Genomic DNA, 27,364 nt, shown 5'->3' on the forward strand with positions numbered 1-27,364 from the left:
CTGTCCATGTGCCAGGCTGTGGGAAGGAGCACAGTGACCAGGAGCAGCTCCGTGCTCTGCACAGGGACACAGGGCTCTCCGTGGATGGGTCTGTGGTGCCAGAACAAAATGAGGAGCAAAATGCACTCAGGCTGTCAGGTCAGCAAGAGCAGGGGGACAGGAAGGGTTGGCCCTGTCCAGATGTGCTGATGATCACTCAGAAACAAGGCACAGCCTGGCTGGCAGCCTCAGGGAGCTGCTCCCTCCAGGGACCCACCCTGTGCTGTGGGGTTAAACCCATGGGGAGCTGCTGCAGCTCGGAGTGGGCACCCATCACCCTGAAAATGTTGTTTTTATGGGTGGTCATGGCAACCAGCACTGTACTGGTGGATAAATGAGCACTTTGAGGAGGCCCCTGCCTATGGCACACAGCAATGTACTGACAGTGCTGCCTGTGAGGAGGCAAAGGAGCTGCACTAAGATCTGCAGCAAGGGCGAGTCTGAACTATGAACATCCCTCAGCACCCCCACCTTCTGCAAGAGATGCTTCACTTTCTCATTTAGAAGCACTTGTATCATCTGTGTCCAACACGGAATTTCCACACAGGGAGCAGACTGAGGCAGGACCAGCTCCAGCAGCTGCCAGCCCAAGGATGCCAAGTGTGTCCTTCCATGGCCTCCATCACCCTGGCCAGAGCTCAGACCCTCCCAGTCCCCTCTTTTCCCTCCTGGCTTGCTCCTGCCCTCCCAGCAAGGTGCTTTTCCCAGCTCCTGCTCTGCAGTGCTGCCCACCCAGCCCCCAGGGCACCGTGCCCAACGCTGCCACAGAGCCACCACAGGGCTGCTGCCCAGCCTGGCACCTCCAGCCCTGGCTGGATGCACTTCTCTGCCTCTCCCAAGAGCCAGCACAGAACCTGTTGGTCCCATCCCTGCTGTTTCTTTGTGCTTTTGTTGTTTCTGCTGAAGGCTTTCACATTTTCAATCATGTTTCGCCAAAACGCCCGGGGGTGAGTTTCCAGCTTTGCACCAATTTTACCATGATATTAAGATCTTCTTTTATTAGATTAAAAACAAACAACAAAGACAGCCAACCCACAAGGACAAGAGTGCCAGTAAATTCTTTTCTTTAGTTTCTTGGGCAAGGAAAGAAGCCCTGTGCTGCCTGCAAGTATCTACAGAGGGCTGCTGCCCCCCTGAATTCTGGGGACCAATTTTCCATCCTGTGCAGGCAGAAGCACACAGGGGCTGCCTTCAGCAACTCCCCCAGCTCCATTTCAGAGGCAGACAGGTCTTTTGGCACCCCAGGTACCTCCAGAGCACCTCTGGTCATCCCAAAGAGCATCACAGAGCACACCTGTGGCATCACCGAGCACACCTGTGGCATCACAGAGCACACCTGTGGCATCACAGGGCACACCTGTGGCTCTGCACATCACACACAGCTGTTGGGGAGTTTCAGGGCACTTTGGGACAGAAAAGTTTCTTGGGTGGGGCAGTTTGCTCTCTGCTTTGGGCCAGTTCAACTGTTTTCTTGACAGCGTTATTTTGAACAGAAAATACAAGTTCTTTCCCAATAAATCTGGTTCCAGAGGTCTTAAGAAGAGCACCCACTATTGTGGGACCTGTGACACAATCAGCAAGTGGGGCTGTGGCACATGAGGCCCCAAAGCCCCCAGGTCCCTCTGCTGTGGTCCCTGTCACTGCTCTGGCCAGCACAGTGACACTGCCTAAGCAGAACTCTCTATCACACTATTGCACTAAAAGTATTAATTTAAGTAATTACATGATTAATATTTAACTGCTCAGTGATATTCTTGTCATTCATAATTTAGTTGTTTACATTTATTAAAAATTGATTTTGTAGACACTTTTTCTGCCCAATGTCAAACCAGCGGGGAACGCACATTTGAGCAAACTGTCATTAAAATGTGTCTCTTTCTTCATTCCGTGGGAGGGCAGGGGGAGAAGAGAGAAATGCCTGTCTGTGGGTCCTGCAAACGTGGTGGGGCTGTCCTGCAGCCCCTGGTGTCCTCCCTGCTGGACCTGCCCTGTGTGTGCCCTCAGTGCAAACACAGAGTGAGCTCTGCAGAGCTCCCTGGGCTTTATGGGGGCTCTCAGCTCTGCCTGGCTGTGGGAAATGCCACAGAGAGGGAGAACAGGGCTGGTTACAGGTGGGACACTGAGCCTGACCTGCAGGACACAGCAGCAAAGCATCCCTGGTGCTGAGCAGAGTCCAGTCCTCACTGCTGAGCACAAACAGTGTGCTTGTCTCTCAAATATTTGCTCAAAGTTGGTAGGATAGATAATGTTATCTCCTTGGAAGAGAAAAAATGCCATGAATGGGAGCAGAGGTGCTTGACAGGCCTCACTGTGTGTCTGGCACTGCTGCTCACAGAGCTGTGTCTCTCAGAGCCTGCTCCCTGTCCTGTCACAGGGCACACACTGCTGGGACAGTGTCAGGGCCCACAGCATCCCTCTGGCTGTCCAGGGTGGCCAGGACCCTGCCAGGGGCCTCAGAGACCCTGGCACAGAGCCCAGAACACCTGTGGGTTTGATTGTGACCCATGGAGCAAATTACCAACCTTGGATGAAGATCTGTAAGCCATGACAAATTAAGTAGAATGATAGTGAAGTTATCATGGGGTGAAAAGTTGATTTTGGGGTTTTTAGAATGGGGATTCAGAGGGGCAAGATGGAGGGATCTGGGCATGTCCAGCCTTTCTCCTTCTTCTTCTTGGCCTCTATCTCCTGCTGTGATGGTGGCACTGACAGATTGGTTTAGAGTAGAAGCTCACTGTCTAACACAGGTGATAGGGATTGGGAAGTAATTGTGAACATTGCACACGTAGTTTTTAGTATAAAGCCATAACAGTGCCCTGGGGGCAGGCAGAGTGCCTGGAACTGTCCTGCTGGATGGACCTGGGCAGGGCAGGAGAAAGAATTTTATAGATAAGGAACAATGAACAACCTTGAGACAGGGAAATGAAGAGCCCTGACTGCTTCTTCAAGCACTGGGCTGGGAAAAGAGACTTTGAACATTTCTCAGGGTCACTGACAAGTTAGAGGCCTGACAGGAAAGCCTCTCAAGGGCTTGCCCAGCTCTCTGCTGGCTCTGCCACAGCCCAGCTGGAGCAGCCCAGGCTCAGTGGGCAGTGCTGTTAAACCTTCCCAGCAGCGTTTTCCCTGTTCCCATTATTCCTACAGAACTGTTTGGATTTGTGCACAAGTTCCCAGCAAAGCGAAGCAGAATGGGGAAAGCACCTGCAGGGAGGAGCCTCAAACCAGCCAGGCTGTCTGGAAAGCAGGCCAGGCTGGCCAGGGGAGGACAGGGGTAACCCAGCAGATGGGAGTCTCCTGCCCTGTGCCCTGGCATGAGTTCAGAGAGGGGTGGGAGGCCCTGCCAGGCACAAGCTCCCTCACGCCCTGCGCACTGAGGAACGTGGCTGCAGTTACTGCTGCCTGCAGGAGGTTCTCTGATGTGCCTCAGCTCAAACCTTCAGCTGCAATGAGTGTGCCAGTTGTGCCACACCTTCCCTCCCGGCTCCCTGGGCAGTGATTGTGAGCCCTGTGCAGCTGAGGAGAGGCAGGGCCTGCAGCAGGGTCAGTGCCCACCCAGCCTGGCTGCCCTGTGCTGCAGCAGCCCTGGGAGGCTTCACCCTGCAGCTTCTTCAATTCAGAACATTTCACCCCTGGGACTGCTGCAGGGGGTGTAGGCTGGCTGTAGGGTGCTTGGCTTGCAGGGTGTTTGGGCTGGGGAGAATTTTAAGCCTCTTTTATTTGGACAGTGAAGAGGGAAAACTGTGTGTGAGAGCCTGAGTGTTAAACTGTGGGTGTGAACTGCAAATGTGACATCCAGGCAGCCACGGGGGCCTGAGGGCACAGAGAGAGCCCCACAGGAGCTTCTGGCAGGTTCCAGAGCAGGTACCAGTCCCAGCCCCAGGTGAGTGCGGGCACCAAGCCTGGGTGTCACACAGGTCCCCCAGCACTGCATGGCCAGCCCACCCTGGCCCAGCTGCTCCTCTTCCTCCTCCTCACCCACCCTTGAGCAGGGCAGGCCCAGTGCCAGTGTCCCACAGCCTCACTCAGCCCCAGAGCGTCCCTCCTGAGGACACAGTGAGCTACCACAGATGTCCAAACCAAAACTAACCTGTGAGGACAACACTAAAACCTCAACTTTTAACAATGGCATGAAGCAGGATGGCCCAGCCTCAGCAGAAGGAGGAGTGGATTGGGTTGGCATGGCCCAGCTTTGGGCCCACAGGGGCTCCAGGGGTGGCTTCTGTGAGGAGCTTCCAGAAGCTTCCTCAGTGTCTGCAGAGCCAACCCCTGGCAGCTCCAAAGGCTGATGGAGCTCTGGCCAAGGCTGGGCCAATTAGCAATGGTGGGAACACCTCTGTGATCACAGATTGAAAAAGATAAAAAATGTTACTGCACAGCTGTAATTGCGGCCAGAGGAGAGCAGGGTGAGAACATGAGAGAGGAACAACCTGGAGACACCAAGGCCTGTGGGGAAGGAGGGACAGGAGGTGCTGCAGGAGCCAGAGCTGGGGTTCCTCTGCAGCCATGGTGAGACCAGGGTGAGACAGCTGTGCCCTGCAGCCCTGGGGATCCATGGGGATGCACAGATCCATCCACAGGGAATGGGGATCCATGGGGATGCAGGGATCCATCCACAGGGAATGGGGATCTACAGGGGATGCAGAATCCACCCACAGCCCTGGGGATCCATGGGGATGCAGGGATCCACCCCCAGGGAATGGGGATCCAGGGGGATGCAGAGATTGATCCACCCACAGGGAATGGGGATCCAGGGGGATGCAGGGATTGATCCACCCACAGGGAATGGGGATCCAGGGGGATGCACAGATTGATCCACCCACAGGGAATGGGGATCCAGGGGGATGCAGGGATCCACCCACAGCCCTGGGGATCCAGGGGGGATGCAGAGATCCATCCACAGGGAATGGGGATCCAGGGGGATGCAGAGATTGATCCACCCACAGGGAATGGGGATCCATGGGGATGCAGAGATCCATCCACAGGGAATGGGGATCCAGGGGGATGCAGAATGCACCCCCAGCCCTGGGGAGGTGCCCACAGCAGAGCAGGGCATGCCTGGGTGAGGCTGTGACCCTGTGGCAGACCCAGGGGACAGAGGGGCCCTGTCCCCAGGCTGGAGCAGCCTGTCCTTGGACACTGCAGCCCTGCACAGACAGACAGACAGACAGAGCCATCCCAGCAGGTTTGGGAGGGCTCTGTGCCCCGGGAGGGACTCAGGTTGAGTTTGGCTGCTGCTCAGGAGATGGAGCCAAGCTGGAGAAGTTCCTGCAGAACTCCCCTGTGGGAGGGACCCCACAGCACTGCAGGGGAAGAGCCCCTATCCCTGGGCAGCAGGGGAAGCTCTGGGGCATGGACTGACCAGAAGCCCCATTCCCTGAATCCCTGTGCCATGGGGGGTGAAGGGTTTATTTTACTTCTCATTATCCTGCTCTGAGTTTGTTAGAAATAAATCCAATTAATGCCTCTAATTCCAGCCTGTTTTGCCTTTGATGGTATTTCCTGAGTGATCTCTCCTGTCTTTAGCTCATGAACCTTCACTGCATTTTCTGTGCCTGTCCAGCTGTGCAGGGGTGGGAGAGCAGCTCTGGTGGTGCCAGGGTCAGCTCACTGCAAGGAGGGAACTCTCAAGGTAGTGGATGTTTATCCATCTCCAATTCCTGTAACCTCCTGCTCCTGCCACCCAGGGCTGATCCTGGAATGCCACAGGAGTTTTTGAGCCATATGCTCCCTTTGCCATGCTTCTGCAGGATATTACACTCATTAACCACTGAGCACCTGAAGGAACTGCAGGATCTATTACCCACATTTAATACTTCATATTTTGCTGTTCAGGCTAGGATATCTATTTTTGTTACAGATCAGAGCTAGTCTATATAGTATCAACATGTATTTTTAAAAGTCAATAATCCATAAAGAACATTATCATCTACCATGCAGAATCATTCTTAGGAAGCTCCGCAAGGATTTTCTTTCTTCTTTCTATGCCATCACTAAAAAAGCAAAATTAGGTATAGAATGGATTTTGTAGTTAAGAGAAAGCCATGGACAATTCTGTTTTCTGTTCACTGTTACTATCAATTAAAGTCCACTGGAGCAACAGGTAATAAAATCCACTGAAGTGGAAATTACCTATTATTTTTGCAATACCACAAAGAATTCATGGTAAGGGTGAGAGATGCTTGTTGTTTACAGCCTATCTACACATTTGAGACACTTTAGCAGAGGACTTTGATATATAACTTCCTGGAAATGTGTGTGTATTCATAGCCTGATGCACTACACTTATCCCTTAACTTGCAGAAACAGTATCAATGACATAAATTAGCAGGTGAGACAAGAAGTGGAAACATTAATCCCAGGCAGAGAAGTTGGTGTCTTTTCCTGAATGAACAAATTCTCTTGGCAGTCAGGAGCCACTCTGGCCCTGCATCCCTTGGGCCACACATCCCAACAGGAGGAGGAGGAGGAGGAGGAGGAGGAGGAGGAGGGCTCAGACAATCACTGTGAGCAGACCAAACACAAGGGAACTGAGATTGCCATGAACTCTTCATTCTCCCCAGGTTTGCAGGGGAATTAACCCCAAGTCCTTCACCTGCTGGTGGGTTCAGGCCCCCAGCTCTGGTCTCCCATCCCCAGTTTCTCTCCTGTCCCGTGGGTGCCCAGCAGGAGCAGAGAGCAGCTCAGCCACCAGCAGTGGGGCAGGACACAGCCCTTCCTCCAGTATTCAAGAGTTTGTCTATTTTAGTGTGCTAACAGCTATGAAAATACTTCACCAAACAAACATTTCTGGTACATTAATTGCTGTATCACGAATCCTCTAATTTAATTTGGCACATGGCTACATCCACAGGTAAGGGAAGCAGATACACACACAGGACAGAGACCTTTCCCTACACACACACATCAGCACCCACCACACCTATTAAACTCAGCAGTGATGGAGAGCATCAGCTGTGCTCAGCAAGGGAAAAAACCTAACTTTCAAATACAGGAACAGTTGGCATTTCTTCATTACAATTTCCCTACCTGCCACTGACATGGCTTGTTCATCTTTGGCACCAGGGACAGGGACAAAGAGCTCCCCATGATTTGTGATGCCTAAGCATCCAATTCCCCTGGTTTGGTCACTTTGAGCTGCTCTGGGGTGCCCATGGCCAGAGCAGGGCTCTGAGCAGGCCAGGTGTGAGCAGCCAGGCCATCCCTACCCACTGCAGGCCAGGCCAGCTCTGCCACCCTGCTCCCAACAGGCACCAGCTGTCTGGGGACAGTGACAGCAGCATGGCTGATTTGTGTATTTTTAATAAAATCACCAAATAATGTGAGCCTTTGACACACAGGAGGTGCCCAGGGTAGGAGCTGGGTGCTATTCTTTCAATGAAATACTCTGAGATCCAGCAACTGCACTGCAGGTAATATCCATCTACCTGGGAATTCCCCTCTTTATTTTAAATTGTGGATTTACATTTGAAGTTAAAGAATGTAAGCTGGATTTCTGGTGCTACTGATTTTTTCCAGTATAAATTCTGTTATATGCTATATATAGGCTATTTTTCTCTCTTCTCTCCCTCTCTCCTATTTTTACTTTATTCAAATTGAACTTTTGCCTAAATAGTTGGGGAAGATTGAAAACATTAATATAAGTTTATGTTGTATCCTCTATTATGCCATTGCTCCTGCAGCTCTGGTTTGAGGCCTGTGAGGATTCTGGGCCTCTCACGTTTTCTCAACACATGATTTACACTAAATATTGGTCATGAAAATAAACTCAGAACAAAAATTCTTTAATTTAAACCAAAATTCAAAACTAGCATCTTAGTTTTGCAAAGGTTTTCCAAAGGTCCCAATCCTGCAAGAACTGCATTGCAGCTCAAACTCAGTGAGAGTTGCAGGCACACAAGAAAATGAAGTTGTTAGTACAAGAGAAGATACAAATTTCAAATAAAACATTCCTGCCTGTACAAGTCTTTTCTTGCTATTCCTTTAACCATCCCTTTCCCCTAATCATGGAGCCCTGGTGAGGGCAGGGCTCACCAAACACCAGCTCTCTCTTGCTGCTCTCCTTCTTTCTGCAACTTCCAGTGGAGGATAATACAGTATTTCACTGAGATTTTCAATCTGACTGAATCTGGACTTGCTTCCATGACCAACAGCCCAGTGCAGCTGGGCGTGCTGGGAGGCTGAGGACATGCAGACACTGGTTTTATTATAATATAAATGGGCTAAATCCTGCTTGTTAAAGTCAACAGTGAAACTCCCACTGAGACTCAGTGAAGGCAGGGAAAATTTCAAACGGAGCTCATTTCCCTTTCAGGGTGTGAGTCTGGCCCTCCACATCTTTTGCATGTGTGGGTGCTGTGAAAACAGGACATTCCAGCAGGGAAAAGAGGGAAAGAGGGATCCACTGACTGAAGGGCTTCTCAAGCTTTTACAGAGCACAAATGGTGACACCCAGATGGTGACACACTGATCTGGTACACACTGCTCACACACAGCTGCAGTGTCCAAGTCACAGACCTTCACTCCTGATCCCAGACAAAAACCTGAGCAGTGTTTTCCTCTGATTATCTCCTTTATTTCCAGATTCACAGGACTCTGCATCACCTGGGCAGAGCAGGGACAGCCAGTGCCCCTGGTGCCCACACTGGCCTGTGCTGCTCTGTGAACAGGAATGATTCCAGCCTCTCTGGGCACTGATAAATCATTTTTCTGCTGACAAGCAGCTGCCCCAGTGCTTGGACATTTCCTTGTTCCACCAGACTGGTGCAGCTCTTCAGCTGTTGACAATAATTTGGAAAGAACCCAGCCTGTCTGACATTCTTGATCCATTTGCTTTTCCTGCAGCCCATCCTGGTGAACTGCCCTGAGCTGAGGACACACAGTGACACTGATTTTGCCCAGTGCCAGGGTGAGAAGCTGCTGCAGTGCAGTTCTGCCCACCCCAGCACAGCTGACAGCAGCCCCTGCTCTGGAGCAGGCACTGCAGGGCTCACAGGACACTGCTGCTGCTTCTCTCCAGGCATGTGTGTGATTTTCCAGCTCCCTCTATCCATGTTTTGTTATCACACTTCAAATCCTGAACGAGTAATGCTTATTCTCTTGCTTATTCTAACTTTTGATTAAGCTGTAACCAATGTATTTTTCCTAGAGTTCATTTAAAGAAGCTCAAGACATCAAGAACAACTTGTTTAAAAAGCTATTTTGAAGGGAAAACAATCCCCAAGGCCCACAGAGCCACACCGAGAAGGAAGATTTGTGTGAGTTTTTTGCTGCTGAGCCTGAGCCATTGGCAGATGAGGAGAAACAAAGAGGGATTTCCAGCAGGATTTTCACTCCTGCAGATGGAGAGCAGGGACAGACAGGAAGCAATGCACCAGCACCATGTCTGCTGGGAGGAGCCCACCCCACAGCCACGTTCCCAAAAAAGGAGCCCCTGTCCAAGGGCTACAGGAACCCACACCTGGGAAGGAGACAGCATACACCTGCTGCACAGAGGACACCTAACCTACAAAATTAAACTCATCAAAAACTTTAAAATAACAAGTAAACTGTTCACTGTTGAGTTCTGATGAGCTACTGGAAGCTGAACCTGACTTTCTTATGTGACTAAGAAAGAGGTTCATTCTTAAATATCAGACTCTGGTCATGGATTTGATTCTGGTTCCAGTGAAGTCAAGGCCAAACCATCCTCTGATTTACCTGGAAGCAGAAGCAGCCCCCCACTTTAACCCTCATGCCTGCAAACAGAATACAACTGGATGTGAAACAAAGGAGAAATATGTTTGAAACTGGTATTAACTCCAAGCTTTATTATCCCCCCCTCCATAAGACTAAAAAGCAGTCACTGAATTTTTTTCCTCATTCAGCATCAGTCTTATGTACTACTGGCCAAAATTCAGCCCTCTTTCCCTCCAATACAGCAGAGGACTCAGTTTCTCTACAGTCCTGTGCTGGTTCCCATGGATCTCCCCTACTCCAACCTGCCCATGGTGGGTTTGGCAGGGGCAGAGCTCATTCTGCATCCCCCAAGTGCCAAAGCTGCAGCCCTTGGTGTGAATTACACGAATTCTGGTACAAATCCTTGGCCTAACACAGCATGACACCAAAGAGGTTAAAGAGAGTCCCTGGTTTTCATTGTCCACTTCCTCAAGAGAGATTTGCTGCTGCCAAAGTGTCTCCAGCCCTAAATGGATTACCTGCAGCAGCAGCTGCACTCCATCAGGAGGAGCAGAGACAGGAGCCTGCCCTGTGCCCTTCCCTCAGAGCCTCGTGGTCAAAGCTCAGCTCCCACCAGAGCTCACCAGCTGATCCCTTCTGGGGCTGACCACCAGCAATGGAGCAAATAATGCACAGTAACTCCCCAGCAGGACTCCCCCAGGTTTTGCTTTATGTGACCCTCAGCAGGTAAAAAGCAGCAATTTTGGCCTCTGAACACAATGTAACACAGCACAGGTGAACAGCACACTCCTCTGCTCTGCCTCTGTGACCAGCCCTGACAGACAGACAGACAGACAGCTGTCCTGCCTGCATCAGGGAGGAACACAACTGTCACTATAGGACACAAAAAACACAAGTCCACACCACTTTTCTCAAGGTGAAGGAAAAGGGAAGTTTATTTTCTGACTCCAACATTTATAGATTTCCAAAAGTGGCAGTGGATTGGAGGGTGACAGTGCCACCTCTCCAATGACACTGGACAAACCAACAGTCCATCACATTTCTCCTCCTCCATAAAAGAATGCAAAACAATGAGATATTTACAGAAAGTGTGTGAGAAAGTTCACTACAAGAATGTCAACATTAGAAGGCTTAGAAAATCTTAAAAAAGCAGGGTGACACACAAACAAGCACAACTGTGGAGCTCAGAGCTGTCCTGCCTGGCTGAGTTTCAAGTGAGGGCAAGTCAGGTGAGAACAAACCCCTGTAAAGGTTTTACAGATGTCATTTTACTTTGAAGCATGAGAAGAAGGAAGCACATGCTGATCACAGCAGCTTGGATGAAGGAGAAGGCAGTTTGGTGGACACAGCATGGAGAAGTGAGTTTGTAACCCTGGAGTTTAATTCCAGCTCTGCAGCTTCTCCCAGCTGTAAATTCAGATTAGGAAAGGCACCAGCCTGGTGTAATTCTGTATCAGTGCAGTGACAGCAGCCATGAGAGTGGCTGACAATGCCTGTCCCTGCCCCCAGATCACACATTCAGTGTCAGGACAGCACAAGGGAACAAGCTGAGGTACTGCAAGGCCTGGCTGTGCTCATCAATTTATTACATCTCACACAACAAAAACTCAGCAGAGTTCATGGGGGTAACAGCAGAACAGGGCACAGCCTGCATCAGCTCCTGCCTGGCATCCTCCACACCAGCCTGTAACTCTGTGCTCAGAGATCCAGCTCCCCTCTGCTCTCACATCTGAATCTGTGTTTGCATGCCTGCATATTTCTTCTATTTAAAAATGCACTTTGTTCTTCGGGATTTCATTAACCCCTGAATAGATTAATTCAGATTTCAGTTACACTGACACAAATTTCATGGAGCTCCTTCAAAACCAGCAGAGTCCCATCTTTGGGAAGGGCAGGAGGGGTTTGTGCATGCACCTGGGAGGGCAGGACACCTTGAACTCACCTGGCTGCTGGTTTTACACCCTCAGAGCTCTGTGGGCACCCAGCAGCAGCAGCTCCTGAGTGCAGTGCCCAGGTTCTGAACTCCTCACCATGCAGCAAACAGCTCCAGCCCTGGTGTAACCCCACAGAGGACAAGGATTATTTTGGCCAGATCCATTATTAGGCTCATTTTCTAGAACAATAGGACTTGTTTTCATTTAAGCTTATTACAATAAAACTCTCATTGACTTCACTGGAAGAGAGATGTGGCCCAACACACCAATATCCAAACCACCTCCATTTATTTAGTGGAAGGAGGCAAGGAAGTAAAAAGGTCCAATGTATTTTTAAATCTTTAGGTTTCACAGATGATCACAAGCATGTAGGTCACAATATGCACACAGAAAGACACCTACGACAACCACCAGTGGGATCATTAAAATAATTAAGTTAGGCCTAGAGACAAATTCATTTCATAACATGTTCCTTACAAAACAGATACCCCCTTGCTCCATAATCTAGGGAGTCTGTTTTATAAACTTCCTAAGTAGTTCATGAAATATCCCCCTAAGCAGACTAGGTCTGCTTGCCATTGCAGGGTCTCTATAAATCAAAAGTTTATGAATCAAAAGACAAACAGCAGAGCTGTGTGCTCAGAAGCCAGCTGGGAAGGGGCAAAGCCTCAGTGGTGCTGTGGTGAGCTCTGACCTGGGGACACAACTCTGCTGATCCTGCCTCTTCACACAGCTCCTCTGCCTGCCATGGGGGAGCTGCCTGCACAGCACACCAAGCAGCAATCAATAAAGGAGATTCTCCCTTTGTTTTAAGTGTAAAGAAGCTGCATTTCACATGCAGCATCTTTACAGTACTTCACACCACACTGTTGAGCAGGAAAGAGCCTCCACTTGCAGCAACTAAAAGGAAGAGACAGTTACTTTCCAGTCCAGCATCCTGTGGAGGTGGTCTCTCAAAACACACTGCTATGCCAGTGTTTTCCCTCCTACCATCCTGAAACTGACTGCTGGAAAATCCTTCAATTACGCTGCTGGTACCAAAGTACTGCCCTGCCAGGTAAGTGGTGAGCAGAAGTAGCAACAAAAGAAATGACAAACCAAACTTGACCAACAAGAAACAGAGATAAATACACAGTGCTAAATGAAAAGAAAAAAAAAAAAAAGTTGAAATTTTAGTATCCTTGTCTGCTGGTTTTTCTTTGATTTTTTAGTAAACCAGACTAGCTTTCAACTTGTTGTAAGCAGGAAGGGTGAGAATTACTGATGTGGTAACTCAGCTACAGACATGTTATCATTGCAGAACATGAGAGGGAAGAGCAGAGAACAAGGCAAGGCCAGCTGGGGTTTGCACCAAAGATGCTGGACATGAACATTCCATGTTCATCTTCTGGGCTGCCCTCAGTGGGCAGCAGTGCCACCCCTCCTGCACCAGCTCCATGGCAAACCTGCTCTTCCTTCTGACCAGCTGAGCCAAGGAATCTGCTATCTGGGTAAGACTGTGAAATTTTCTCAAATTCGGGGGTTTTGAACAACCTGTGCCAGGCCCAGCACCACAACCATGGTATTTCTCCAAGTCACCTGAGTGCTGATTTGCTCCTCCAGAGAAAGAGCTCAGTCTGCCCCTTCCTAGTCACCGTAATAACCACTTAAGCCTCCACACAACCCAGGCTGCAAATGTAGAGAGAAAAAATAATTCCTGAAAAAATGTCCATCAGAGACCCGCCAGGCAGTGTCTGCTTGAACATTTCAACTTTTCCAAGTAAAAACACAATTTGTTCAGTGACAGGACCCAACCTCAGCACCCAACTGCAGTAAGATTTGCACTCCCAAAGGCCAAACTCTGCTGTCCTCTCCTGAGGCTGTGAGCAGCTCCCAGGCTGTGCCTGTGCTGGGCAGGGGTTAGCAAGGCCAGGAAGGAGTGAACACCTCTGTGAGAGCACACAGCTCAGCTCTACTGGGGCTCCCCACGTGCCAGCTCATGGGAGATCCTGGAGAGGTGCACACAAACAGCACTGAGGAATCAGTTTTCATATAAATTCCTTCCTTCCCACCTCCCTAAATCAATGGGATGCAGGGTTGGGGTTACAGGGATTATTCTCTTTTAGCACCAAAGCTACTGCTCCAGCTGTGCAACAACAGAGGGAACATGTGGAAATCTCCATGGCTCTGACAGACACTGCATCCAGGGCTCTGTCCAGACACAGAAAGGGTCCCTAACACCATTCCCAGCTGTAAATACATCCCTATCACAGATTATTTCTATTTTCCATAGACACCAAGCCATGTACTCCTCCTCTGGCACATGGAATGGGCGCAGCTCAAGCTGTAGCTGCTCAGGAGCTGTGCTGGATGTGTCCAGCAGCAGCACACAGGGCTGTAGGACACAAGCCTGCAGGAACAAACACTTCACACCTTTCCCAGAGCTGCAAGGACTTGTGTGACCCTGGCCATGCAGCACCTGTAAGGAGCTGGCTCTGCAGATGGGGACACACAGGTTCAGCTTCCACCCCTGATAAGGCAGACTGGCAAAGGGAGACCCTTTGCTTCTCCTGCTTTAGTAAGTACAACATCCACAGGCAGGCTGGGGGGAAACAGAGGATGAGAAGGGAAAAAGGTCCTCCTCTGGGATTTTATCTTATGGGTTCTGCTGGTCAAAGCTCCCTTAGAAACTAGACCCACATCTGCTCAATGACCAGGTAAGAAAAACTCCAAAGATGTATCTCTGAATCTCAAGTGCATGATATGAATCCAAAAACTATGTTAATCTCTGTAAGAATTCATATGTTAATTCAGAAGAAGCACTGCATATAACCAAAACCTTAATCTCTATAAGAATTCATATGTTAATTCAGAAGAAGCCCTGCACATAACCAAAACCTCTGGGTTTTGGCTGCTTTATTGCTCTGCTCTGCAGCACCCAGCCAGCTGCCTGGCACAGGGCAGAGCCCTGGGGAGCCTGCCAGGCTGGGCTGGCATGGCAGAACCTGCCCTCAGAGCTCTCCTGAAGTGCAGGGCAAATAAATACCTGCTCCTGCCCTCTCCAGGGGCTGTGCCTGAAAGTCTGTGCAGGGGTTAAGGTGACAATAGCTGTTAAAATGAGTGAGCTTTGTGTGCAGCTGCCATGCAGGCAGTGCTGGAACGTGGGGTGCTGGGGCTGCCTTTGGGGGTCACCCCACAACCAGGGCACTGCACAGCTGGCCTGGGGGGACAGAGGGGCCTTACAGAGGCTGAAATGTGCCCCTGTGCCCGAAAAACCTGGGGGGTGAGGAGGGACTGGAGAGGGACAGGACACTGCACAGCTGTGGGGTGTGTGAGCAGCACGGAGTGACAGGGACACAGAGACACCTGGGGACACCTGAGGGGGGATGGATGGGACAGCAGGGCAACATGGAGGCACAGTGACACAGAGTGACAGTGGGACAGAGAGACCTGGGGACACCTGAGGGAGGGTGGATGGGGCTGCAGGGGTGCAGCAGCATGGGGCTGGCAGTGTAGGAACATCAGGGGTAGGACAGTCGGGACAGACGGACACGAGAGATCTCTGCAGCCAGGTCAGGAACTTGGGGTTTATTGCACAGGGCCTGGGTGCAGGGCCCTGCTGGGATTTGGGGTTTATTGCACAGGGCCTGGGTGCAGGGCCCTGCTGGGAGCTGCAGACACAGCTCAGAGCAGGACTGAGAAGAGAGAGGATGAGAGGGTGAGAGAGCAAGGGAGTAAAAGGGGTAAGAGAGCGAGGTTCCCGTTACAATACCATAAATCTTCTTCTGTGTTGAATATTCTAATTCTCATTAACCAACCTAGCCCAAGATACAAATCCTATAGCATTTACATACAGCCTATAAGAATCATTACATCACCACACTGTGTTACATTTTAAACCCTAAAAACTCCTCTTTGGGCCCCTTCTGCCAAGCTGTAGGGTCTGCTCTGACCCTTGGGCCTGTCTGCAAGCAGAGGGTGTTGTTCCATCAAAAGGGGATCACCTTCAGCTGGCCATGCCATTGTTTTCCAGTTGTTCAGTAACTGAGGGATCTCAAAGCTTGCTTTCATTTCAATCTCGCTTATAGTTTCCATATTCTCAAACTCTTTTGCCAGACAATCATATTTACAAGGCTTTCCTGTTTCATCTTCCCCACCATGGCAGGAGCCTGGGCTGTCCCACAGAGCCAGCTCTGCTCCACTGGGGATCCTTCCCTGAGCTGTGCTGAGCTGCCCCAGCCACCAACTCTGCTCAGAGCCCATCTGGCCCTCACCCCACTTAACCTGTCTCGAGCAGAGGCCTTGTTTAATCACAGCTTTACACCCTCACTGCCAGCATGGGGTAAGTGACAAAATTTGCTAATTGCATGTTGTCTTCAGGCAATAACCTCAACAGCACACAGATTTGATGGAAAATTAGCAAATAAATTATTATAAGAGTGACAGTTGAATACGTGAGCAAGATGTATGAGATGTTCTCAGCTCTGGTAAATCCAGAGAATTATATATCTTAAATATATCCAGATTAGGAATTTCCCTGATCCCTCCTAAACAGTGCAGAGTGGGGCCCAGTACAGAGCCCTTCACGTAAAGGATGATGTGGAAAATTTGTCCTGTAGATCTCAGGAGGTGTGTCTGAGCTGTGCAAGCACTGCATCAGCTGTACAGGGTCAGGAATCCTCAAAACAGAGGGGTCCTCAAACCTGGAGCAGGGAATTGCCCTGAGCTCAGCCCAGGCTGCAGAGGAGGGGGAGAAGCAGCTCTCAGGTGTCAGTGCTGAGCTCCAAGAACCAGAGAGAAGGAGGTGCTGGGGGAAAAGGCAGCTGAATTAAATCCCAAAGACACCTGGAGAGAGCTGGAGTCAGGTCACTGGGTAGGAGAGCTTGTCTCAGGGGGGTCAGGAAAACGACAACGTGTTCGACAAGGAACATTCAGAGCAGACACCTGCTTTAGGGGACTCCTTGGAAATCACCAAAAGAGTCCATGGGTTTGGAGGCAGGGATATGCTGGAAAACTGCTGCCTTGTAGAGAGGTCATTAGTTCCTGAACCAAATAATAAAACCTGTGCTGGGTGTCCTTGGAGGGCACAGCTCCAGATGTGGGAGGCAGAGCCCCGTGCCCAGGAGCTGGATCAGGAGGGGCTCTGTGCTGCACTGCTCAGCTGCCCTGGGCTAAACATCCCTGCAATTCTAAAGATTTAAATTTATCATGTTGTTACTTTCACTATAATGTTATATTTCCTTATTCCATTGATTTAATTAAGAGCATTTTTTCTATTAAGATTGATTTCTGTTAAGGTTGATTGTTCTTAAGTTTATTCAGTCTCAGGTCTAATTCTCATTCATTTTATGATTTTATTCTATTTTTATTAAGACCAATTTTTATTCAGTGTCAGCAATGTTATCTTTAAGTTTTTTTTAGCATGTTTTGGTAATATATATATATATATAAAGGTTTTATATATATATTTGGTTATATATATACTCTACATGAGTACATGTACTTTAACTATATATATAATACACACTCTACATGAGTACATGTACTTTAACTATATATATATAAAATATACACTCTACATGAGTACAGGTACTTTAACTATATATATAATATACACTCTACATGAGTACATGTACTTTAACTATATATATATATAAAATATACACTCTGCATGAGTACATGTACTTTAACTATATATATATAAAATATACACTCTACATGAGTACATATACTTTAACTATATATATATATATAAAATATACACTCTACATGAGTACATGTACTTTAACTATTATATATATATATATAAAATATACACTCTGCATGAGTACATGTACTTTAACTATATATATATAATATACACTGCATGAGTACATGTACTTTAACTATATATATATATAAAATATACACTCTACATGAGTACATGTACTTTAACTATATATATATAATATACACTCTACACGAGTACATGTACTTTAACAAGTATATCCTTGATGTTTAAGTATGCTAATCTAAGTTCAATTTAAAGAAAGTTAAAATAAAGTTTAAATTTAAATAAATGACGTGGCCCATAAAATAAATAAATAAATAAATGATAAATTTACTGGAGAAACTAAAAAGGGTATAAAAAGTGTATTATGGTTTTAAGAGCTCCATCCTGCCAGGGGGAAAGGTTGGGAGCAGAGCTCTGGAGGCTCTCTGGGCTCTCTGCACCCTCACTGCTCCCACCTGCACAGAGGCACTGCCACAGAAATCACTCTTGCTCCCCTTTGCCATCAGTAATGCCACAGAAAACATCAGCTTTAGAGCACATGGAAGTTTCCTAAACAGAGGGTTACACACAAACTATCCAACAATGGAAGGTAAATATATTTACCTTGTACAGCAGCACAGCTCAGAGAGAGCTCACAGCAATTCCCTGAGATAAAAACACTGCTCAGGACAGTGAAAAGGACAGGCTTCTGACAAGAAATTATCTTTTTCTGCTTTCTAAAAAAATTCAAAGTGGTATCAAAATTTCCAGCGAAATCAAGAAGCTGGGCCCTGCTGTGGTCTACAGGGATTTTGAGTTTCTCCCTCTTTTCTGCTTGCAGTCAGTGAGGTGTCTGCCAGAGTTCAGTGGGAATAGCACTGGGGGATCTGGCAATGCCTTTGGGGATTCCAGACTGCACCTAAGGAATGGGCTTTTGGGCCAGGTTTGTTTTCTAAATGTAAAAATTGTCTCACTCCGTTGGATAAACACAATTTGCAACTCACTTTGGAGATGTGCTAGAGGTTTTGCAGCCTTTACAATCTGTCATATAAATCCACATTCAAGTGTCAACGTGTGAAGGGGCTGCTTTAGAGGTCCTCTGGGTGAAAAAAAGGAATGAAATTTCCAGAGCAAATGCTACAAAGATGAATAATTTTTCCAATTATTATAGAAATTATTGTAGAAAAAAAGATGCTGATGGTAAGAGTCAATTATTGTAGAAAAAATATGCTGATGGTCACTAGAATTCAACAGAGTTTTTTTGGTTGGTTGGTTTGGGTTTGTTTTTTTTTTTTTTTTACCTGTAATTCAGAACTACAAGAATTGGGAGTTTCAGCAGGAGAATTTGCTGAAAACAAACTACTGAAATTGAGCCTCAGCTCCAGGTAAGACAACATCAACCTCCTTGCACCTTCCAAGCTTGTCAGCTTTAATGACAGTTTTGGGTATGCATGGAAAGTGGCCCCAAGTAGGTACAGGATGTGAGAATAATAATAATAATAATATTATTTGTGAGGTAATTTCTGAGACCACCATCATGATGCTGTTGTTGATCACAGTTTCTTTTTATGTTTTTCATTTCCCTTGCCTTTCACTCTCTGAAAGGTTAGATTATTTTCCTTGTGTGTGGTTTAATTAAAAAAGCCAACTGGAAAGGTGTTCAGGAGTAGTGGGTGAGTGTGAGTGGTTCAGAAACCAACTTTGATGGTGGCTCTTTAACCCTCTTCTCCTTTGTCACACCACTTGTGCCTGCTCAAGCTTTCTCCCCTTAGGAGAATTTCTGTGGGCCATAAAAATTTCCAGGAAAGAGAACATCTATCCCCTTTAATGCCTCATCTGGCACCCTTTGCTTATGCAAATTTCATCAATGGACAAATGCCCTGATCACAGCGGCTGCACTAATGCAAACAACATCAAAGACTTGCTCGAAGTTGCTCTGAAATCACTCTGGGACCTCTGAAATGCAAGATTTGGCCTCTGGCTTCACACTATCAGCCATCCACTGAGCTGAGTGGGATTTCCCCAGGATGGTCCTTTTCCTCCCCGGGGCAGAGCCAGGCACACAGGGTGGGCAGAGCCCAGTGCCAGCTCCCAGAGCACACAGGGAACGCTGTCAGGTGTCACCTGTGTCACTGGTGCCACCCCAGCAGGAGGGGACAGCAGCACAGCTGTGCCAGGAGCCGCTCACGCCTGCGCTGGCACTGACCTGGGCACCTCTGGGAGCTCCTCCCTCTCACTGAGCTCAGCACCAACTGAGTTTGCTCAGGACCTCCCCAAAACACTGAGGAAGTTCCAGCACGACCTGGTGATTTATTTTCCCATCAGAATGTGATGTTTCTGTGTTTGCACACCCATTTATACACAATCCATGTGTCCTTAAAAATCCAAGTACAGTATATGATAAACAGCCCACAAGCTAAAAGCTCTTTGCAATCTGGGAGCACAAAGAAAGCAACAGAAATTGTAAAACAAATAAAAAGGAAGTTGATTCTCACCGTTTTCAATTTCAGTGAGCACAAACTATTTTATGTGACTGCAGCTACGATGTAGCAAAGCATTTCAGCGTATGCTTCTATCTTTTGCTGAAATACCATCTACAGATTTGTGTGATTTCTTGGATTTGAAGCTTTTAAACTCAAGAGTTTAACACCCTGTCCAGATTAACCCAGACAGCTCTGCTGTGGATCAGAGTGGCCGTGCCTCTCTGTGGCCACACGTGTCACACCCCTGGCACAAGCCAGCAGTGCCCTGGCATTGTTTCCAGATATTTTGCTCAGAAAAGCTTTCTCCCTCCTCCTGCCCCATGAGAGACCTGGAATCCTCTCCCAGCCCTGCAAAGCCAGTCTGTGCCATATGGAAAATCCACACCAGGGCAGGGAAGCAGCACCAGGAGCCCAAATCATCCCCATGGGGATAATCCAAGTTATTTTTCCTCAGCCAGGAATGCCAGCAGGCCAGACTCAGTGAGGGGCTTACAACTAAGTCTACAACTGCAGAAAAAAACAACAATATTAAAAAAAAAAAAAAAAAAGATAATAAATTAAGATACAGCCTTCACCCAGTTTCATAACGTATTGAGCAGTATGTCCTACTTGGGCTGCTGGTGAAGGTTTATCTTTTGCTACAAAAATAATGTCATCTATAGGTTTCATCCTGGAAGCTCTCACTTCAGTGAGAAATGAAGTTTGAGCAGCTGAAAAAGCATTCAAGCCTTAAGAGATAAGATAGCAACATAAACAAAAGACATTACACAGCAAAACATCAGGCAGCATGTAAGCTCTGGTCAGTTTTGTATTTTCAAAATCTGAAGAAATATGCTTTTGCTACTTATCAAGCAGAAAAAAAGAAAATTTTGGTTCAGTACAGTATTCTCCTGAAGTAAAATCTGTGAATTTATGTATATTCTCTCAAAGCTTCTATAACTGAAGCTTTTATTAAGTAAGCTTGATGTGTGGCATATTTTAAAAATAGCAGCAATATTTTAAAATGTGGAAACATGTGTCACTCTATTACAACTGCAGAATCTTCACTGTATTTTTTAATAATAAGAAGCATTTATATACTTCTGCATTATAAATCTCTCTTCACTAAACAGATTTCTTCTCTATGATTAAAGTAGTACCACAAAGACATTATTAAATATATATTGTCCAAAAAAATCATGTTGTTTTGGTCTGGCCATAAAATATAGGTATTTTAATAATTGGGATTTTTTCCATAGAGAATTTCAGCAGCTCCCTTTCCTTGGAATGAAATCACAGCCATATGCTTTATGATATTAGAGGCATTTCAAGGTGTCTCCATAAATGTCATTTATCGCTTGGGAACCTGCCAAATCTGCAAAACCCCTTAGTTCTTTTAAAAGAGAAATCTTCAGACGAAACTAGCTCTTTTACACTGGTTGTCATACCAAAAAAGAAAAAAAAACCAAATCTCTATTATGGAATACTGGCCATGCAGGTAGCAAAATCTAGGGATAAAATGTGAGCTTTGGTTTGCTTTGGAGCCAAGAGTGCACTGGGTACCCTGAGCCAGCACATTCACACTCACACTCAGCCTCTGGAACTCTGCACCCTGAGTAGCCTCTGTGATAAAAACCTGAACTGATTTAGTGTATATAACTGTAAATCAAAATCAGGCACCTCTCAGCATCCTGCTCCCACAAATGGGCTTTCAGCCCTCACACAGCAGTGCCTCTGTGGTGCCCAGCACCCTGCAGGACTGGCAGCCAGGCAGACAACAGACACTCCATGTCATACACCAATACAATCTCATGCCACATCTACTCCTAATTAGGCATATCTGGAGTTTATTCTGAGATAATGCTGGCCAGATCTACATAAATCGTGCCAGACATGTCACCAACCTGTCCAGCACAAGGCACTGCACTGGAACTCACAGGAATTTAATGCCAGAGGAGCTGAGTGCTGAGACTCTCAGCTACCAGTGAGCTCAGCACTCTGTCTGGCCAACACAAGCATCCATCAGTCCCACAGTGGTAGAACCATTCTCTCTCCTTGAGGAAGAAAAAGCCAATTTTTCCCCCCAAACTTGAAAGAAACAAGTTTCCTGCTACAGCTGGAAATAATCTAGGGCAGCACACCAACAGGTGCTTCAAACGTATCGGCAGAGCGCAGAAGATGTTGAGAGAGAAAATGAATAGACTCTCTAAATAATATATAAATTGCACAGGCCTTTTTTTTTTTTTCTGCAGAACCCCAGTAAAGTTCCTGTATAAATCAGAAACTGAATAATTCATAAGCGGTGAATATATAACAAATGTGCTTTGCACCGAGATATTCCTCACAGGGGCACAGGGAGCAGCAGCAGGCAGGGAGCTGCCAGCACCAAGGTGCTCCTTACCTGGAGTCTGGGTACTTGGTGAGGGTGGCCAGGCTGCTGGTGTACATGTGTCCTCCTACATCGATGTGCACGGGAGCGTTGGACTTGGTGAGCTGAGCTGGGAGAGGAATTCCTTGAGCAGCCAGAGGAGAAACCGGGGAGCGTGTCAGAGACAGACGGGACATGCTTCTTCCCTCCTGAGCGGGGAGGCAAAAAGAACAGTTTCTCTTAAACGCAGCACTGTGTTACCTTGCTTTCCTCAGTGTGATCACAGATCTAATCAGATCGTTTCTGCATCTGCCTGATCATATATTCGGCTAACAAATTATTGCCACCGCTGTAATTAAGTGTATTTGCATCATTTTCTTCTAAGTACCAGAGGGGAAGAGAAAGATGCTTATTAGCAATAAGAAATCAAGAAAAAAAATTTCAAGGTGTCAGCCTCAAGGGGCATAAAACAAACTGCAAAATTCTAATTAAAGGTCGTGGGCTTATGTGTTAGATGTGAAATATCCCCTGACAAACGAATAACCAATTTGTGAATTGGGATTCAGGGGGTTTTTGCAAGTTTGTCTCAGTAACAAGACACCTCTAAATTAGTGACTTCCTCAGTACCTAAGGCATTTAGTTTATACATGTAGTAAATTTCACTTCAAACTAAGATCAATTTTCTGGCTTATTTTCAATAATTGTGAAATAAACTGATAATTTTCAGTTAAGCCTTAATATTAGACCTAAACAACTAATAAGATTTCAAACTGAAAGCAATTAATACCTGGAAGCAGTGAAAACAGAAAGATAAATAAACTGACCCATGCTTTTAGGACAAGAAAGTACTGAATAATCTAGCACGTGAAATCATAAATTCCACAATCCACCTAATGTCTCCTGCCCTTAAAATACTGGAAAATTAGTGAAATTACTGAACCGAATAAAAAAAATTTCAGCAAAATCAAAGCTAAAAATAATGAAATGCCTTAAAAATGAACAGGACAACCAAGCAAAAGAAAATTCCTCGATTCTCTCCTTAAGAAAAGCACAGTTTATTCTGCACAAAGCTGTGTCTCAAAGCTGATTGCAGTTCAGTCGGTGCAGCCGGCACACAGGTCAAACAGAAAAAAAACCCTTCTAGAAAAGTTTAAGAAAATGTACATCCATTCTCCCCTTTATGGGGAAAGCAACATATGCAAAACATTATAGCTGAAGACATTTCTGAATATAATCTAATTTTCCTGGTATTCTGTAATTCAAGCATGCTACCAAACACCCAGGCTCTTCCCTGCATCTGACAAGTACTTAACATGCAGCATTGCCAAGTGAATTTCTATTTCTCCTACATTACTTTGACAATGTTTCTTACAAATCTACAGCTGGTCTTGCCTTTCTCTTAGCAGTATTTTGCACAAGATGCCCGACTACACCACTTGATGAACATAAATCAGCAACATTCTTAGTAAAATAATTTCCAAGCTATAGAGCAGGACTGAAAAACCCTAACAAATCTGAACAGCCTCACAAAGTCACCACAACATCTCCATTCACTGCAATTCATCTTGGTTAGCTCCTAAGAATTTCCTGCATCTACAGCCCAGGAATACATCACCCCATTGTGGATCCACATGCTTGTCTCTTCAGAGGCTGGATGGACAGCTGCACTGAGCGCCAGGCAAATGCCAGCTCTGTCCTAGGACTCCCGTGTCAGCCGATGCAAAATTGGGCATTAACATTTTCACTACAGCACCACCTTCAAGGAAAGTGACTGAATCCTTTCATGACTCAAGATGTTGCTGTCTTGTTTCCCACAAGAGCTTGTTGTGGCCAACCTTCAGTAAATATGTCATCTGGCATAAATAAAACAACTAACTTAAAAAAAACAACTTAGTATGCAAGTACCTGCAGTATTTTAACAGCGTGTTTACTAATCTGTCTGCCAACACAGACAAAGGTTGCTGGTTTTTTTCCTTACCAAAGAGCACTGCAAACTCATGTTCAGTCTCTACTCCTTCACTTAAATGGAAGGGTCAGAAGATCCAGGCTGAATGTCAACCCTGTCTTTGTTCAGACCCCAACCACGCTCACTAATGATAAAGGTACAGACCTTGCACGGCACAGGGCTGCCTCAGAAATAAATCTCACGCAGTTTCACAACACAAGAGTCTAATTAGGGCTCATCTGCACCCCTTGTTACAATTTCCAAATGAAATCAAAGGACTTCCAGTCTTCTGCAAATGTGTCTTACATTTAACCATTTGTCTTGAAATACAGACATCAATTTTAAAATATGCACAGATAGCTAAAGATCAAGTGATATGAATCTATTTGTGCATATTTAAACACTGCTGCTATCTTAGGATTTTGTTTAATGTTAGTATACCAGTAAATTCCTTGATCTGTAAAGACTGAGATTCTCAGTGAGGCCATACTCACACAGTAGATATTTAATTTATACTATTCACTGGAGGGACCTTTTGAACAATCCTCTGCTTTTGGCATTTCTCAGCTAGAGCATGTGTTGAAAAAACACTTAATTATAGAAAATCACTGGAAAGCTAAAATAGTTCTCAAACTTTTATGGCTTTTCATACTTCTTGAGGGTGTCACTGGCTTTTGGGGGGAGAGGAAGAGAAAGGGAATTAAAACACTGGCTGGAGAGGATTTGTATTAAAAAAAGAAACCCAGATTTTTATTAAAATTGTGGAATTCAGTCCTTTTTGTATGAGCTAATTATCCAGAGGCATGACGGCTAAGCACTACTGCTCCAAAAAAAATACCCCCTGTTTCTTAAGGTACCGTAACCCTATTTCTAATGGCTCCTTCCTCCTCTTAATGTAACACACAGCAAAAATTCATCACACTGAGTAATGTACTTATTTTATGCACAAAGCAAAATCCTAAATGTATTTATCCAGTGGAAGTCTTTATGCACATATTTTCTAATATGGATGAGAAAATTAAAACCTTAAGGGTAAATATCGCAGAAACACTAACAAACTTCATTTATTAAACCATGTAAAATAATCCTTGCTCTTTAGTTGCCTACAACAGGATACAGCATCCCAACTAGTGGCACAGGCAATAACCCTGCTCTAATAAGTAACACAGGAACCTGCTGAAGGCAAAATCAATAGAGCCTGATTCCCAAATTATGTGAATATTTAGTTTTTCAAACATTACACACCAAGATCTTTCAGAGCCAGCTTATCTTTTTCTGCCTTCCTAAGCTAACTGCTTGTAAAAACTATTTGCCCATGCAAAGTGAAATAATCACAATGCCATGCTCATTTACACACAAAATGATTTTGTGTCCCATTGTGCTCACAGTTGTTCAGCTCTCTAGGGGTGATTAAACTAGCTATGCTGCTACAGCTTGAGATGATTTCACTGAATCGTTTCTCCATGAAGTTGCTTCTTTGCTAAGCTGTTATTTTAACCATAAAAGGTAAACAGAAGGCAGTTGTAAGAGCTCCATTCAGCTCCGTGCCCAGGGCTATAACCCTAGGGCAGAGAATGCTGAAAGACTGCAGAATTTTCCAGGGTGTTGCCTTTCTTGCTCTAAAGCCTTCAGGAATACTGTTCATTTAATACACACTCTAGATGATACATTTCAGATCCTACTAAAAGAAAGACTTCAAAAGTGTAAGAAGTTTTGGGCGGATGAAGCTTTCCCACCTCTGCACATAGCTTGGGGCCATGGTAACCAATACTGCTGTTGATGTTGGGAAAATACAGGAGAAATAAACTGCACAGAGCAGAGCAGACAGATAGGGACAAGGGAGGTGAAAGGTTGCAGGAAAGAAACAGGCAGCAGTCTGGAAGGGGGAACGAAAAAAAAAAAAAGGAAAATAATAAAAAAGGAGGCGGCTCTGAAGGAGGGACAAAGTTAAATCAAGGAGCAGGCACTTAAAAGACTACAGATGGGAAGCAAGACTAATTAAGGATGTAAAAGCGCTTTGTTTCTAAAGTTTATTGTTGCCAGGATAAAAATTAATTGAAACTAATGCTGTTATTCACTCGTGCAGTTTAATTCCTTCATGCACATTTAAGAGGAGCAATGAAAGCGGCAGGCAGGTTTAGGACCTGCCGTGGAGCTGCTCTGCCGGGGAGCGGGGCTGGGCCCGGCCGCACCCCCGGGCTGAGGGAGCCTCGGGGCGGCTGCTCCGCTCCCCGGGGCCCTTCCCGTCTGTAGGGCAGCCCCGGCAGGGTGAACCCACCCCCTGCATCCCCCCGGCCTCGGCACTGCGGGCCGCGGCGGCTCCGGGGCAGCGGCTGCGCGCCCGGGCTGCCGGAGGGGCACGGCCAGACCGGGAATTACCTTTGTCTGCCCTCACGGGGACGGGGACAGCGACAGGGACAGCTCGGCTCTGCCTCGCAGCCACCCCCACACAACTTGCCCACTTTGCCGTGCTCCCAGCCCTGAGACAAAGCGGGGCGGGCGGGGGGGGCTGCAGACCTTGGGCTCGGTGGCTCCAAAATTAAAAGTCCAGAAACATTTGCACACACCTCCACGCTGCTGTGCTGAGCACTGCACCGAGACAGGGAGGAGATCGTGCCCAAAACTTTTGGGGGCTGAGGGGGGGGAGCAAAGGGGGAACTCCCTATGGAGCTCTGCTTCCCCCCCCCACCCGCAAAAGAAAAAGAATTAAAAAAAAAAAAAGGAAAGGCTTTCTCCTTCCTCCCCCTCTCCCCCCCCCGCAACCCGCCTCTCTCTGGCAGACTCCAGTCTATTTAGTGCAAGTTTCACGTCACCCAAATGCTTTTCCCTACTGATGGTCAGGGAAATCACCAGCGAGCAACGCACCCGGTCACTCAACTTCTGCCTTTTTCTTTTGAACACACGGCATGCCCGAAGGAAAAATTCAACCAAAAAAAAAAAAAAAAAAAAAAAGGCACAACATGGCGTCCTTTACTTATTCCCACATAACAAGAAAGGAGATGTCTTAGATGAATGCAAGAAAAAAAAGTCAAGCCCGAATCCCCGATCCTGCACATTTTCCGCGCAGCCAATGGTGGTGAGCATTAGCCAGGCTAATGTATTAATTTTGCAGAAGTGTGCCACATCGCATGCAGGAGCCGGAATGCAAACTATAGCCTAGAGTGGTTTGAAGTCTACCCCAAACCAAGCCTTCCACTCTCACTGGCGCCA

General features: G+C 46.7%; 1 protein-coding gene across 3 annotated transcripts in view; it reads right to left on the bottom strand.

The window, feature by feature from the left end:
- KCTD15 (potassium channel tetramerization domain containing 15) overlaps positions 1–27,364 on the bottom strand; it is a 49,756-nt gene that overhangs the window by 21,261 nt on the left and 1,131 nt on the right. For 2 of the 3 annotated variants that reach the window (XM_063167642.1, XM_063167641.1), the window contains exon 2: positions 22,243–22,418. In XM_063167642.1, coding sequence (XP_063023712.1) covers positions 22,243–22,406 — 164 coding nt within the window. In that variant the 5' untranslated portion in view covers positions 22,407–22,418. Of the gene's footprint in view, positions 1–22,242; positions 22,419–23,824; positions 23,900–27,364 lie in introns of those variants that run through there. The other variant, XM_063167640.1, reaches the window with a different exon arrangement.

This window comes from Melospiza melodia, chromosome 13 (genome assembly GCF_035770615.1).
Source record: "Melospiza melodia melodia isolate bMelMel2 chromosome 13, bMelMel2.pri, whole genome shotgun sequence".
Taxonomy (NCBI): Eukaryota; Metazoa; Chordata; class Aves; order Passeriformes; family Passerellidae; genus Melospiza; species Melospiza melodia.